Below are 13,771 nucleotides of genomic sequence, written 5' to 3'. Positions count from 1 at the left end.
GGCCAGTATTTTAGAATCTTTAATCCAGATTAAATCCCCCACCTTCAATTTTCTTTCACCGTTCCATTCTGTGCCGGAGAAATATATAATTTCAACAAATGTCATCAGCTTGGGTGTTGCCCAAAATGTCTTATCACCAAGCGTCGGATCTGATGTGCCAATTGCTTTAAGAGGCGTAGAGATTGAATTTGATGTGAATTTGGACGGCCGCAAAATCCTCCTTTCATGCTTTCCGAGTTGAGGGGTGATTTTGTGGTTCTTCAAGTAATAGGCCTATTTCAACAAATGTATGCAAAGACTACTGGGATGTACCCACTGATACGCACACAGACTAACCTTTATTTTACCCGTTTGTGACAAGATAAACTCTGCACAATACATCTTGCATATGAATGCGAGGCTTAAATGCTTGTGGCGCTTTAGAAAGAAGTGTTTTACCTTCACAATGGTCACAAAGGGAGGCTCGGTGGTCGATTCCGCCAACTGATCCAGCCCAGTCTTCGGCGTGGCGGCCGGGTCGGCGAGGGACCCGTTCTTACCGACCATGTAGTCCAGCCCGTAACCGAACGCCTGGATGGCATTTCCTGTAAGAAAAGCATAGTTTGCAAGTGGTGGTTCAGCAAAAAAGCTATTGATAGACATCCATTGTTGCTCTTTTCATTCTTCTCTCGCAAATTTTGAATTAGTTTCTCACTAATAGATGTCCAATACATTTGTATTGGAAGGATTCTTTGTCAATTCTTTGTCAATGGCAGCCAATGAGTTAATCGACGCATTAATTGCCATGGTGATAGATGAAGCAGATCTGATTTTCGAATTAACTGTTTAACTCTGAAATGTAATTTTTTAATTAAGATTAAGAAGAATTTAAGATAGCCTAATTATTATTATTGTTATTATTAGTTTTTTTTTTTTTTTTTTTTTTTTAAACCTGTCCTGTTCAGCTGTTTGACACGGAGAGTGGAAGTCTGAGTGTCCGGTTGGTTTGAACAGTTTAAATGTTTCACATTGGAGTATGACCTACTCCCATTGTGGTCATTCAAAGAGGTGAACAGGAAGGGGTTATGGGGGAACAGAAGAAAAGAAGGGGAGAGAGAGACAGAAGAAACACAAACAACAACAAGAAATACATTGAACGCCTACACTAACTATGAATATGTTGGTGCTATTGTCAGCTAGATGTATTTCCGGTTGACACCATGAGTGGGGCCTGTTAACCAGGGAAAGAGAGGGGGGGAAGGTCTAGAAGATAAGTGATTGGGAGAGGTGGAGTGTTCTGTACACAAATCAGCCCTGTGATCTAGAACCCAGTAAGATAGCCTAACTAATAATATTACATGAATTACATGAACTACGACTGAATTAAGGTATTAAGTTGAAGCTAATTTACCAAGTTAAATACTTTGAAAATTGTTAAAGGCTAAATACAAAAAAATGTGACTGTTCTTGTTACTTCCCTTTAATGATGTCCCCAATCTGATCCCATGATCAGAAATCGGGCCGATCCTTTTTCAGAGGATCGGAATCGGGTGAATAGGATAAGTGTTTTCATTAAATACAAAAAAAATGTTTTATACTCCGCAACACTCCCGGAAGTACACAGTAAACAGTACAGTAGTTCAAATAATACTAAAAAAATATATATATCGGACATCCCTGCTTCTAGTTTTGGTGAGAAGGTGAATTATTACTAATATTAGTGAACTACTGTCCACACAAATGTACACCGAGATATCGTTTAGTTTAGCAAGGAGAGGTTTGAGAGTCCCAGAGCTAGCTAAACTTAAAAAAAAAAAGGACCTTAACAAAGTTTCCTCTGCTTCCTCATGATGTGTCTGCCAAAACAGCCAGATAGCACAGATATTAATACGCCTGCCACTCTGCTATTGGATACATTGTTGACCTCAACGTGGCAACGCTGTAAAAATAGAACACATTTCTATTTTGCGAAAATTCACTCAAGACTTGCCGCTCCATCCAAAACGGCCACCAAAACTTTTGCCTAGAAGCCCCTTCCCACATACACAATGAATGGATTGCCGCTAGTGTAAAACACCAGCGCTTTCTTTACGCATGCCATCTTACATGTCTGTAACTTTGTGATGACATCACTCATGCATTTGCGGTACCCCTCATTCGAAAGTGCGTTAGTGGAACTTCAACTTGGGTTTTACTAGAATTCAATAGAGCAAGTAAAACGGGAGATAATGCCCTTTATTTTATTGCCCTCAAAAATAAGGGTTACAACACTGCATGGACCATGTGTCTATGTCCATAATTTTGTCATTTCTTGTCCTTTTTCCAATCGCAAAGGACCATAGAGGACCACATATTCCATAATTCGATTCTGACGTCACACCGAACATGACTATTATTACACGTGAGATAGAGGGCGAGTGTTGAGAGAAGGAAGAAGAGAAGGCTCGCGAATCACCAACTTTGGAGAGTTTATTTGGAGATGATCTGTAAACTGATTTTTTCTTTATTTCAACAACTTGATGAAAAGGACGACTCAATTGTAACTTCTTCTTTGGATGAGTCAGAGAGTGCTGATGTTTATATAAATATGCGTGTGTTCGAGAAGCTTGATTGTATGTATATACTTTTGAATTGAATAGAAAAGAACCTCCAAACAATTTTTGTGTTAGATTTTATATTGTTTTATTATATTATATGTTCACTGTTTTGCACTATTTTGCATACAGTAATTGCTCTACTGTGTATAACCTGTTTTGACCATAGTGCAGTCATGGAAGAAATTATTGGCACCCCTGGAATTTTTTCAGAAAATACAGCATTTCTCACAGAAATTAATGCAATGACAAATGTTTTCAGTATGAATGTTTTATTTCTTGGATGTGCATTGGAAAAACACAAAAAAGCTGAAGAGAAAAGCCAAAATGTACACATTTTTACACAGAATGCAAAAAATGGGCTGGACAAAATTGTTGGCACACTCAACTCAATATTTGGTTGCGTATCCTTTAGAAGAAATGACAGAAAGGAATCACTTCATATAACCATGAACAAGTTTCGTGCACCTCACAGATGGAATTTTGGACCACTCATCTTTTGCGAACTGTTACAGGTCTCTCAGACTTGAAGGGTACCTTCTTGCAACAGCAATTTTGAGATTTCTCAATATGATTTAGATCCGGACTCATCGATGGCCACATCAGAATTCTCCAGCGCTTTGTATCCAATCATTTGTTGGTGCTATTGGAGGTATGTTTTGGGTCATTGTCCTGTTGGAACACCCATGACCTCTGATGCAGACCCAGTTTTCTGACACGACACCCTACATTCCAGCCCAAAACATTTTGATAGTCTCCGTATTTTATGACTCCTTGCACACTATCAGGGCACCCAGTGCCAGAGGCAACAAAACATCCCAAAAACTTTGTTGGACCTCCACCATGTTTGACTATAGGCGCTGTGTTCTTTTCTTGGTAGGCCTCATTGCTTTTTCTGGGACTGGGCACAGGTCTGCAACCATTTCTTGGTGCTATTTGAGGTGTGTTTTGGGTCAATGTCCTGTTGGAACACCCATGACAAGCCCAAAAATACTTTGATAGTCTCCATATTTCATGACTCCTTGCACACTGTCAAGGCACCCAGGCCCAAAGGATGTGCAACCAAATACTGAGTTGAGGGTGCCAACAATTTTGGTCCAGCCCATTTTTTGCATTCTGTGTAAAATTGTATACATTTTGGCTTGTCTTTTCAGCTTTTTCATGTTTTTTCCAATGTACATCCAAGAAATAAACACATTCATGCTGAAAACATTTGTAATTGCATTAATTTCAGTGAAAAATGCTGGATTTTCTGGAAAGATTCCTGGGGTGCCAGTTATTTTGTCCATGACTGCATGTAAAAAGACCAATAAAGCCTATGAGCATAAATGCTCTTTCTGTGGAATTCTCCAATATAAAACTATTCAGTCTCATTTTTCCTGTTGAATGTTCATCCTCGCAAGTTGATTAAATATTATCAAGCTTTAAAACAGTTTGTTGAGCATGTTTGGTTGTCAATCGGACATCAAGAAGAAATTTTGACTACCGATGATTTTTTTGTCTTTATGGGCCCAAAGTGTTGATATAATTCATCGGACTGAAGAAAACAACAGTTTGCACATGAAGGTTATTTTGTTGTGGAAAAAAGGGACCAAAACAGGTCATTGTGAACAATTCTTTCTTTGCAGGCAACATCAAAGGCATGTGAAATGGGACAAAACCTGCCCAGACCTTAACAATGATAACATTTTTCAGTGGTGTCAAACCGATTCCACAAAGGGCCGCAGTGGGTCCTGGTCTTTGTTCCAACAGATCCAGCATAGACTGTTCAACCAATGAGGTTTCTGCTAAAATAAGCAGCACCTGACAGGAATCAACTGATTAAACTTGTAAAACACCAGATTGGTGAAAAGGTATTCATCTCGTTTGGTTGGAATGAAATCCAGTACCCACTGCGGCCCTTTGAGGACCGGTTTGACACCTGTGATTTAAATAAATGGCCACTGCAGTAACCACTGTCCCTGAAAGGGTTAATGTTATTTATAAATAATGACTGCCACTGACGTTTGTTATTAACAATGGCACTGAAACATGACCAATGCAACACATTTCAGTTTTATGCCTTTGACGTGTATCACTGTCTAAGCCGGTGAATGAGTTATCGCGCAAGCCAACCGCTTGGTCGCCCGCCCAATCTTTGGCAAGCGTAGCAACGAGGGAGGCGTTGGACTAGGAAGCCACGAGCCAAAACGTTTTGATTCGTCGGTGGGATTAAGAGACGTATGCCAAACTAATCAAAAACAATCTGAGATTTGTGTTTTAAAATCTGTCACCAGGGAGGCCGCTCGGGATTTTCGTCTCGCAGAATAGCAAGCGTTGGCCTGTCTTCAATAATCAAAGATGGGCTCCTTATGGAAGTGCCGCTTGTTCATGTAGTCAATTTAACTTTCTGCAAGAAAATCCTCAGGGATTCAATAGACATCCTCATCAAATCTTTGCTTCGTGTCCTCCGCTCAATAAGAGAGCTTTCATATCCCCCTTTAGACAGCAAACGGACACAATCGCGACAACGCGCCCACACTTTGAGATGATGAACCCCAATTTGCTTTTGCGATCAATGCGCGCGCCGAGAAATTGGATCTTTTAAAACAATCCCGTCATTCGTCTCTAACGGGGCAGCATTAGTGCGTGAATACATATGAGCCGCTTCACTTCGCTTTGGGTGCATTTGTTGTGTCTAAGCACATGTGCGAGCCTCTGCAGAAATGTGATAAACCCCCGTTCAGTCGGCTTTTCAGACACGTGGCAAAATAGTGGCGGCATACCTTTTTGCTTCTCTAAAACACGAGCCTTGTGTCTCTTTGCTCAACCCGGGAGGAGAGAAGCCTGATAATTGCTTGGCAACCATCTCCATTATAAAATCAGCATACAGCGATGACTGAATAGATTTTATACCACTGGCCAAATTCAGTTTACACCTACGCAGTACCGTATAGCTGCGTACTTCACATCTTTACGTGCAATAAAAACATGACCAATGAAGGCCGGTGCAAGAGTTGCATAGCAAAAATATGCGTTTCATAATGGATATCACGCAAAGCTATTTTAATGTTAACTCAATGGCTGACATTGATGGCCATAGTCCAATCCATTTGAAGTAGGAGGCTGGCCTCAGGGGTGGATCCACAACGGTGGCATGGGGTGGCACTTACCACTAGGGGTGTGACAAAATATCGAAATGGTGATATATTGATGGTGCACAATGCCCAATCCTTTTAGACTGGGGGTTTTCAGGGCATTTACAGGTCACTTGCGGTTCATTTTAGGGCATTTATAGGTCATTTCCTGTTGAGTTTGAGTCACTGCCTATTCATTTGGGTGATTCCCAGGTCATTTCCTGTTCTGTAACTCAAACAGTAAGTGACCCATAAAATACTCCAAAATCAACAGGAAGTAACTGAAGATCGACAGGGAAATGACCTTAAATGGCCCAAAATTACCTCACTGCCTGGCATTGGCTGCCACTGACGGCCATAACCGTTCAATCCGTTTGAAGTGGGAGGGATGGCAGCGAAAGTACGATTCGTTCATTCGCTGCCATCCCTCCCATTTTAAATCGATTGGGCGTCCACTAGTGATAAACTCATTCCAATTCACAGCAGAAGCTTGTTTTTCGGTTTATTAGTTGTTGGTTAGAAAATCATTCTAGAATATCGTTGTATCGCCATATCGTCAGATCATCGTTATCGTGAGCTTTGCATCGCAAATCGTATCGTATCGTGAGGTACCAAGAGGTTCCCACTCCTACTTGCCACCCCTAAGAGACAGGCTTGCCAGTTAAGTTGAACGATATTTTCGGCCGATAAAAGCATATTAAAATGATATCAGATAATATCCACATTGGTTTTTCATGATCAGTTTTAGGCCAATATGCATATGGTAGTGCTGTCATGCCCACTTATTTTTTTGCCTGTGTTTCTTGTGTTTTGACGTACCAGGTGGCACTTGGATGTAATAGTTTTAAGAACTTCCAGCACTTTATGCTGACATAATCATATGTCAACAAGCTCATTGTGATGGACAAGCTAACATCTGCAGCCAATGTACCATAGCAGTTCTTGGCATGTCACCACATTCTTTGTGCTTTATGCAAGCATCGCTTGTAAGTTATGTTCTTCCGAAGATAAGTACATTTAGTTTTGTTTCCATTTGTGGTAAAATGAGATTACATTATTTTATTGCTTGCAGCTGTACTACCACTTGCTATTAAAATTGACATGCGGTGTGTACTTTGCTTTATTTTTTTACGTCATTTCATTCTACTGACACAATGTTTTGTTGTTTTTAGTTTTACAAAAAGTGCTCAGTGCTCCTGTCAAGAGAAAGATGACCACAAGTTATTGTCAGACAACTCTATTTGACACCTAGTTGCCACCCAAATCAGTACCAAAGAAAAAAAAAACCGCTCCAGTCAATTTGGCATTTAATGCCATCAATTAAGTGGTGGTGTCAGTGATGATCTTTACAATACTAATACAGTGGTACCTCTACATACGAAGTTAATTCGTTTCGTGAGCTTGTTTGTAACTCGAAATGGTTGTATGTCGAGCAGGATTTTCCCATAAGAATACATTATAATTCTATTAATTCATTCCACAGCCCAAAAACCTACACTAAATCCTTAATAAATACTGCTGTTACTATTGCAAATAGCAATTACAAGGAGCAAAACAAAAAAATTATGAATAAAAATCAGAATAACAATAATATAATAATAGCAATAATAACAATACTAATAATAATACCTCTAATAATGTAACGAATCGGGTTCTAATTTGGCAGACTTTTTTCTTTCTGTACCTGAACGCACCGCGGGGCTGACGTGACGGTGAGCAAGAGAGCGCTATTTTACTTTCTGTTTCAATCGTGGCGTCAACAGCAGCGGACACTGGGTGAGTTAATAGAATGAATGATTTGAAACCTGATGAAGCTGGCGAATTCTTTGGCGATGTTACCACAATAAGAATTGTCACCTTAACTTATAAAGACTGGCGAACGGAGGAGGACCGCCGCCCGAGATCGACATTCACTATTGTCGACTCAGTTCATGGATGCACACACCATGCCTATACTTCGCTATCATTCACATCTTCATTTCAATGGTAAGCTTTTTTTTTTTTCTCCACCTGCACTAACCTTTTTTGCTCCAGTGTTGATTTCTCTCACAAGAGAAATCTCGTTGCCGTCTTCCGGCAACAAACAAACAAACAAACAAACTGCGGCACAGTCAAAAATTGTCGTATTTCAAGCATGTCGTCGGATGTAGAAACAAATTGTGACTCAAATATTACGTCGGTTGTCGAAAAGATCGTATGTCGAAGCGATCGTATGTCGAGGTACCACTGTATAAATAAACATTGTATGAAGCTAAGTTTCTCTATATGAGCCTTTTTTATAGTGTCTATATATGATGTTTTTAGCAGACTGATTCAATACGTGTACACCTGTGCCATATGTGACACTAGGAGTGTAACAATCGATGGGGAGCAAATATCAAATTGAATGTAGTTCGATCAAAGTTCAAAATGATTATACTGTAATTATGATAGGCCGTTTTGTAAAAAAAAATGTTTTTTATAAAAAAATGTTTCCTCAACAAAATTGTCATGCACATCAATATTGATTTGTATTTTTTATTGCTTTAGGTAAATTGGAACTGATAGTGTTAAATGTTTTCATAATTTTGTATAAAATCGATCGAAGGCCCTTGAATCAAATCATTGCAGAATATCATATTATCGTCCAAAGAATCGATGATGTATTATACAATCATGTAATATTTGCCACCTTCAAAAAGTCCCTGTGCCCCCCACCACCCAATAAGTATTTTTCAAGATTTGCCCCTGGCTGGCGTTCATATTTGTAGTGGACATATGGAACAATCAATCTGACAATCCAAGTTATTATTGCCCAGCACTTTGTGCAAATATACAGTGGGGAGAACAAGTATTTGATACACTGCCGATTTTGCTGGTTTTCCCACTTGCAAGCCATGTAGAGGTCTGTAATTTGTATCATAAGTTCTCTTCAACTGTGAGGGATGGAATCTAATACAAAAATCCAGAAAATCACATTGTATAATTTTTAAATAATAAATTTGTATTTAACTGCATGAAATAAGTATTTGATACATTATCAACTATATTTTGGCTCTCAGTTCTTTTTCAAGAACCCCTCCTGTTCTCCACTCATTACCGGAAGTAACTGCACCTGTTTAACTTGTTACCTGTATAAAAGACACCTGTTCACATGCTCAAACAAACAAACTCCAACTCTCCACAATAGCCAAGACCAAAGAGCTGTGTAAGGACATCAGGGATAAAATAATAGACCTGCACAAGGCTGGGATGGGCTACAGGAAAATAAGCAAGCAGCTTGGTGAGAAAGTAACAACTGTTGGAGCGATTATTAGAAAATGGAAGAAGTTCAAGTTGACGGTCTATCTGCCTCGTTCTGGGGCTCCATGCAAGATCTCACCTCGTGGGGCATCATTGATCATGAGGAAGGTGAGGGATCAGCCCAGAACTACACGGCAGGACCTGGTCAATGACCTGAAGAGAGCTGGAACCACAGTCTCGAAGAAAACCATCGGACCCACATTACGCCGTCATGGATTAAAATCCTACAGCACACGCAAAGTCCCGCTGCTGAAGCCAGTGCATGTCCAGACACGTCTGAAGTTTGCCACTGAACATCTGGATGATCCAGAGGAGCAATGGGAGAAGGTCATGTGGTCGGATGAGACCAAAATTGAACTTTTTGGTCTAAACTCGGCTCGTCGTGTTTGGAGGAAAAACAAGGATGAGTACAACCCCAAGAACACCATCCCAACTGTGAAACATGGAGGAGGAAACATCATTTTTTGGGGCTGCTTCTCTGCCAAGGGTAAAGGACGACTGCACCGTATTGAGGGGAGGATGGATGGGACTATGTACCGCCAGATCTTGGCTGACAACCTTCTTCCTTCAGTGAGGGCCCTGAAGATGGGTCGTGGCTGGGTCTTCCAGCATGACAACGACCCAAAGCACACAGCCAAGAAAACTAAAGAGTAGCTCCGTAAGAAGCATCTTAAGGTGCTGGAGTGGCCTAGCCAGTCACCAGATCTGAACCCGATAGAAAATCTATGGAGGGAGCTGAAAGTCCGTGTTGCCCGGCAGCAGCCCCGAAACCTGAAGGCTCTGGAGAAGATCTGCATGGAGGAGTGGGCCAAAATCCCTGCTGCAGTGTGTGCAAACCTTATCAAGGACTACAGGAAACGTTTGGTATCTGGAATAGCAAAGTTTTCTGTACCAAATATTAAGTTCGATTTTTGTGATGTATCAAATACTTATTTCATGCAATAAATGCAAATGTATTATTTAAAAATCATACAGCGTGATTTTCTGTTTTTTTGTATTAGATTCCGTCCCTCACAGTTGAAGAGAACTTATGATGCAACTTACAGACCTCTACATGCTTTGCAAGTGGGAAAACCAGCAAAATCGGCAGTGTATCAAATACTTGTTCTCCCCACTGTATGTATACTGGAAGTGGGAATCTTTGGGCACGTAACGATTCGATTACGATTATGATTCAGAGGCTACGATTCGATTATAAAACAATTATTGATGAACCCCCCCCCCCAACTATTAGTTGTTTTGAATGTTTCGTACATTACTTAAAAAAATTGTACAAAAATCCTCTCAGGCTTAAATAAACGACTATTTCAGTATCAAGTTAACAGTTGGAAAGAGTAAAAAAAAAATACTCAAGTCCCCATTCTGTATCAGCAGCTTTAAACTACATTCGATTCATTTAATGTTGAGAATCAACCGTTAAAGTTGTTAAAATTGCTCCCGTAATTCCATAATTTCCCTTCTGTCTACTTTCGAAATGTGAAAGTTTTAAAACCGTTTCATCATTTAAAAATAGATTCAAGTCAAGATTTTGCCGATTTAGAAGTATTTTACATAAATAGTTAATTAAGTTTGCTCTGAAGGTTCTGTACAACAGCCTTCCATAGAAGTCCACTGCTTTAAGATGGCGGCAGTTTACTAACGCTGGCAAGTCTGTAATTTCGCATCTAGTTCTTTCTACATGTGATATCTATCGTAGCATTATGTGGCCGTTACCCAGGTAATGACAACATTGATGTTTGCTTTTGGTCCGTTCCTCATTGCGTACCGAAGACGGCGCTGACTATGTTTTAGTTCCGCTTCATTTGGCATATTTCAATCATCGGAATTTGGATGTTTTTTGGGAATCGTTCTCGAATCTTCCACGGCCGAATTGAGAATAATCCAAGAATCGGAAATTTCTCACACCTCCAATGTATACTACTGTGCTGACTGACATTTCACATTTGTCACAGGTCTCTCTGTCACGTCAAAATAAATTTAGGAAGGGACAATCTCACAATTGTTGTATAATTTTTGTACAATGTACAATACATGATAAATATTTTCCCAATACTACCCAGCACTGTGCAGAGATACGTAAATTTGTGACATCATTTAGTCAAATATTCACCCTTTAAAGGGAAAGTGAATTTTTTTGTAATTAAAAAACAAAACAAAAAAAACCTAACCCTGCTCATCTGTCAGTGCGATTGACGACGCTAGATTTTTTATCAAATAACATTCCCTGACAGATCTCACAGTCAAAAAGCAATCGACGTCTCGTGCAGTTAATGGGTTGGCAGCCAATGAGTGCCCTAGAAAGGGTTAAGAGCTCCTTCTGTTACACAATTAATTCTATTCTACACCATCCCCAACAAGCGCATAAATACACATTTTGAATTAATATTTCTTCAGAGTAACTGTGTTTTATTGCATGTGCATGCAAATATTTTAGTTTTAAATCACAACCTCCTTAATAAACAAGAGCATTACTATCACGGTTAAAGCAGTTTTTTATTTTTATAATGACGTACCTAATGAATTATCCAATGTGTTTGTCCTTGGACTATGTAAATATACATGTGGCATTGATGCACGTTTCAAAAAAAAAAAAAAAAAAAAAAAAAAAAAAAAACATCAACTATATATTGGATAGTAGCATATCCCTGCTTGATTAATTCACCACTATTGACGACGAAAGACGTCTAATCAATTTGCAAAGGGAGGTCACAGCCCTTCTCTGTCCAAATGAATTGGACGTCTATCGCTGTCAATGGCAGCCAATGAGTCAAAGATTCAGCATTCTGGATTACTACTTCTTTAAAATTCACCCTCTCCTCCCCAGTGTGTGGAAGTTTATCACCCTCGACTGCAGAGCAGAGAGAAGCTGCATTTTGGTTATTTTTCAAGACGCCTCTTCAGCTCCGAGCCTCATCCCTCATCCTGCACATTCAGCTAAAACAGAACCCCTGCAATCTATTGAAATGGTCTGAAAGCATTTATCCACACGGTGGAACATGTTAAAGGCGTAGCGTAGTACGAAAGAAGGATTTTCCGCTTGCGATTTAAGGAAAAACCAGAATGTTTTAACAGCAGCTTCCGTCTACTTGAGCAAGAGATGTCCAGAAGATATGCATTATTTAATTTTGCGGCAGATTTTTATGACACTCAATAAGCCTGAGATTACTGGTGAAAATGACATGCAAATGGTTTCTTTTGTGTTAAGGTCTGGGCAGACGTGGCCCGAAGGAAGGATGAACGCAGAAAATAAATGTCTCATTTCTGACAAATTTAATTCACTAATTCCGACTTCATAAGCTGGCAGGTCTGTTGAAGTTGAATAAAAGTGTAGAGCTGACAAATTTTATTACAGTTTGATGTTACGTTAATCCTTTCCTAGACTTTATTTTCACTTAGCCTTTTCAACGTTCTGAATGGTTGTTCGTCTATACTGTATGTGACTTGGCAGAGCAAAGAGATCAAACGTTAAAATGGTTCACTTAGCGAAAATATTTGAAATCAACATTTTTATAAGTACCTTTTTTTTTTTATCAATTCAAAGTCCGTTATCATGAAAAAAAAAGTAAAGTTTGAAGAATCATATTATGTAAAAACTACTCCACTAAAATGTCAGAAATTCTCTTGAAATTGCCCATTTTCTAACAAATTTGGTAAATATCCAAAGATGGAATCCCTAATTTACAGTTATCAATATATAGATGAAGATTCCCTCTTGCAAGTTTTGTATACTGTATATACTAATAATTCTGTTACTGTTAGCTCAAATTTGCCGATACAGTACTTAATTCCAAGGGCTGACAGGCCTAAAGCCATGCCCCAACGTGGAACTACGGTTAAAAAATGTCATCAAAACAGTGTATTTCAAGACGATCCCCGAATCATAGAAGAGAAGGACTAATTCACTAACCAGGCCAGGAGTGGCTAATTAGGAGGATGTTGTTTGAGCCGTGAGGGCTGGTCTTAAATGACATTTCAAATGAAGCTGTCACTTAAACTCATTAATAACGTCATCAACGCCGTCCTTTTTTTTTTTTTAAACGCACAACAAATTATGGCCCTTCCCGCACCCGTAGTTTGTAATTCAAGACCCCATGGCGTGCTACCATTGCCGGCATTGCTGAGAGAGACTATCATTCTCTCTGGGGATCTTGGTCAAACTTCATTTTGGGTTTTAATGGCCAAAATAGGGCACATTTAGGCAGCATGACAAGCGTCAACCCGCCTGGCTGCTTGGCATACCCATTTTGGCTGTTTTCAGGAACGTTTGGATGAAAATACAGTGATGAACCTACCGCCGCTTTGGACAGCGGTCGTGGCCGCTCCAGATGCACTATAGGTGGGCAAAAGCACATGGAGACTTGAAGTGAAATCCCCTTGTCATGCAAAACTTTAGCCCAAAATGTGGCACTCTTGTAATCTATTACCGCAATGCACAGATAAACTGTGAATGAACGTGTGGAATAAAACAATATGAAGGCTTTTGAGCACCACTAGAACCTCCAGTATGGAGGCTCCAGGGACTTTGCGCCTATGTCGCGGCCGCCCAGAGCTCACTATTTTTGGGCACAAAGACACGGAGGATTGGGGTGAAATCCACGTTCTCAGGCAAAACGTAACTTTTCACGTTTAAACCCAAAATATGGCACTCTCATGCGGCTTGATGGGCGCGAACTCTGAAATGCACAGATGTTCTAATTGTATATCTGATTTGGGAGACAGTGGTTGTGGTGAGTTCAATCATTTTGTCTTTCACACTTCATTTTTTCGGGTAATTTTATGTCATAAATAATATGAATCCAT

At 39.8% G+C, this 13,771-nt stretch overlaps 1 protein-coding gene across 1 annotated transcript in view; it reads right to left on the bottom strand.

Moving 5' to 3' along the window:
- The window catches only part of LOC130913080 (GDNF family receptor alpha-2-like), a 180,389-nt gene that overhangs the window by 22,364 nt on the left and 144,254 nt on the right, over positions 1-13,771 (bottom strand). Inside the window, exon 7 of the mRNA XM_057831387.1 lies at positions 439-584. Within this exon, the coding sequence (XP_057687370.1) occupies positions 439-584 (146 nt within the window). The remainder of the gene's footprint in view (positions 1-438; positions 585-13,771) is intronic.

Source organism: Corythoichthys intestinalis, chromosome 3 (assembly GCF_030265065.1).
Source record: "Corythoichthys intestinalis isolate RoL2023-P3 chromosome 3, ASM3026506v1, whole genome shotgun sequence".
Lineage (NCBI taxonomy): Eukaryota > Metazoa > Chordata > Actinopteri > Syngnathiformes > Syngnathidae > Corythoichthys > Corythoichthys intestinalis.
This window is presented reverse-complemented; position numbering and strand designations above follow the sequence as displayed.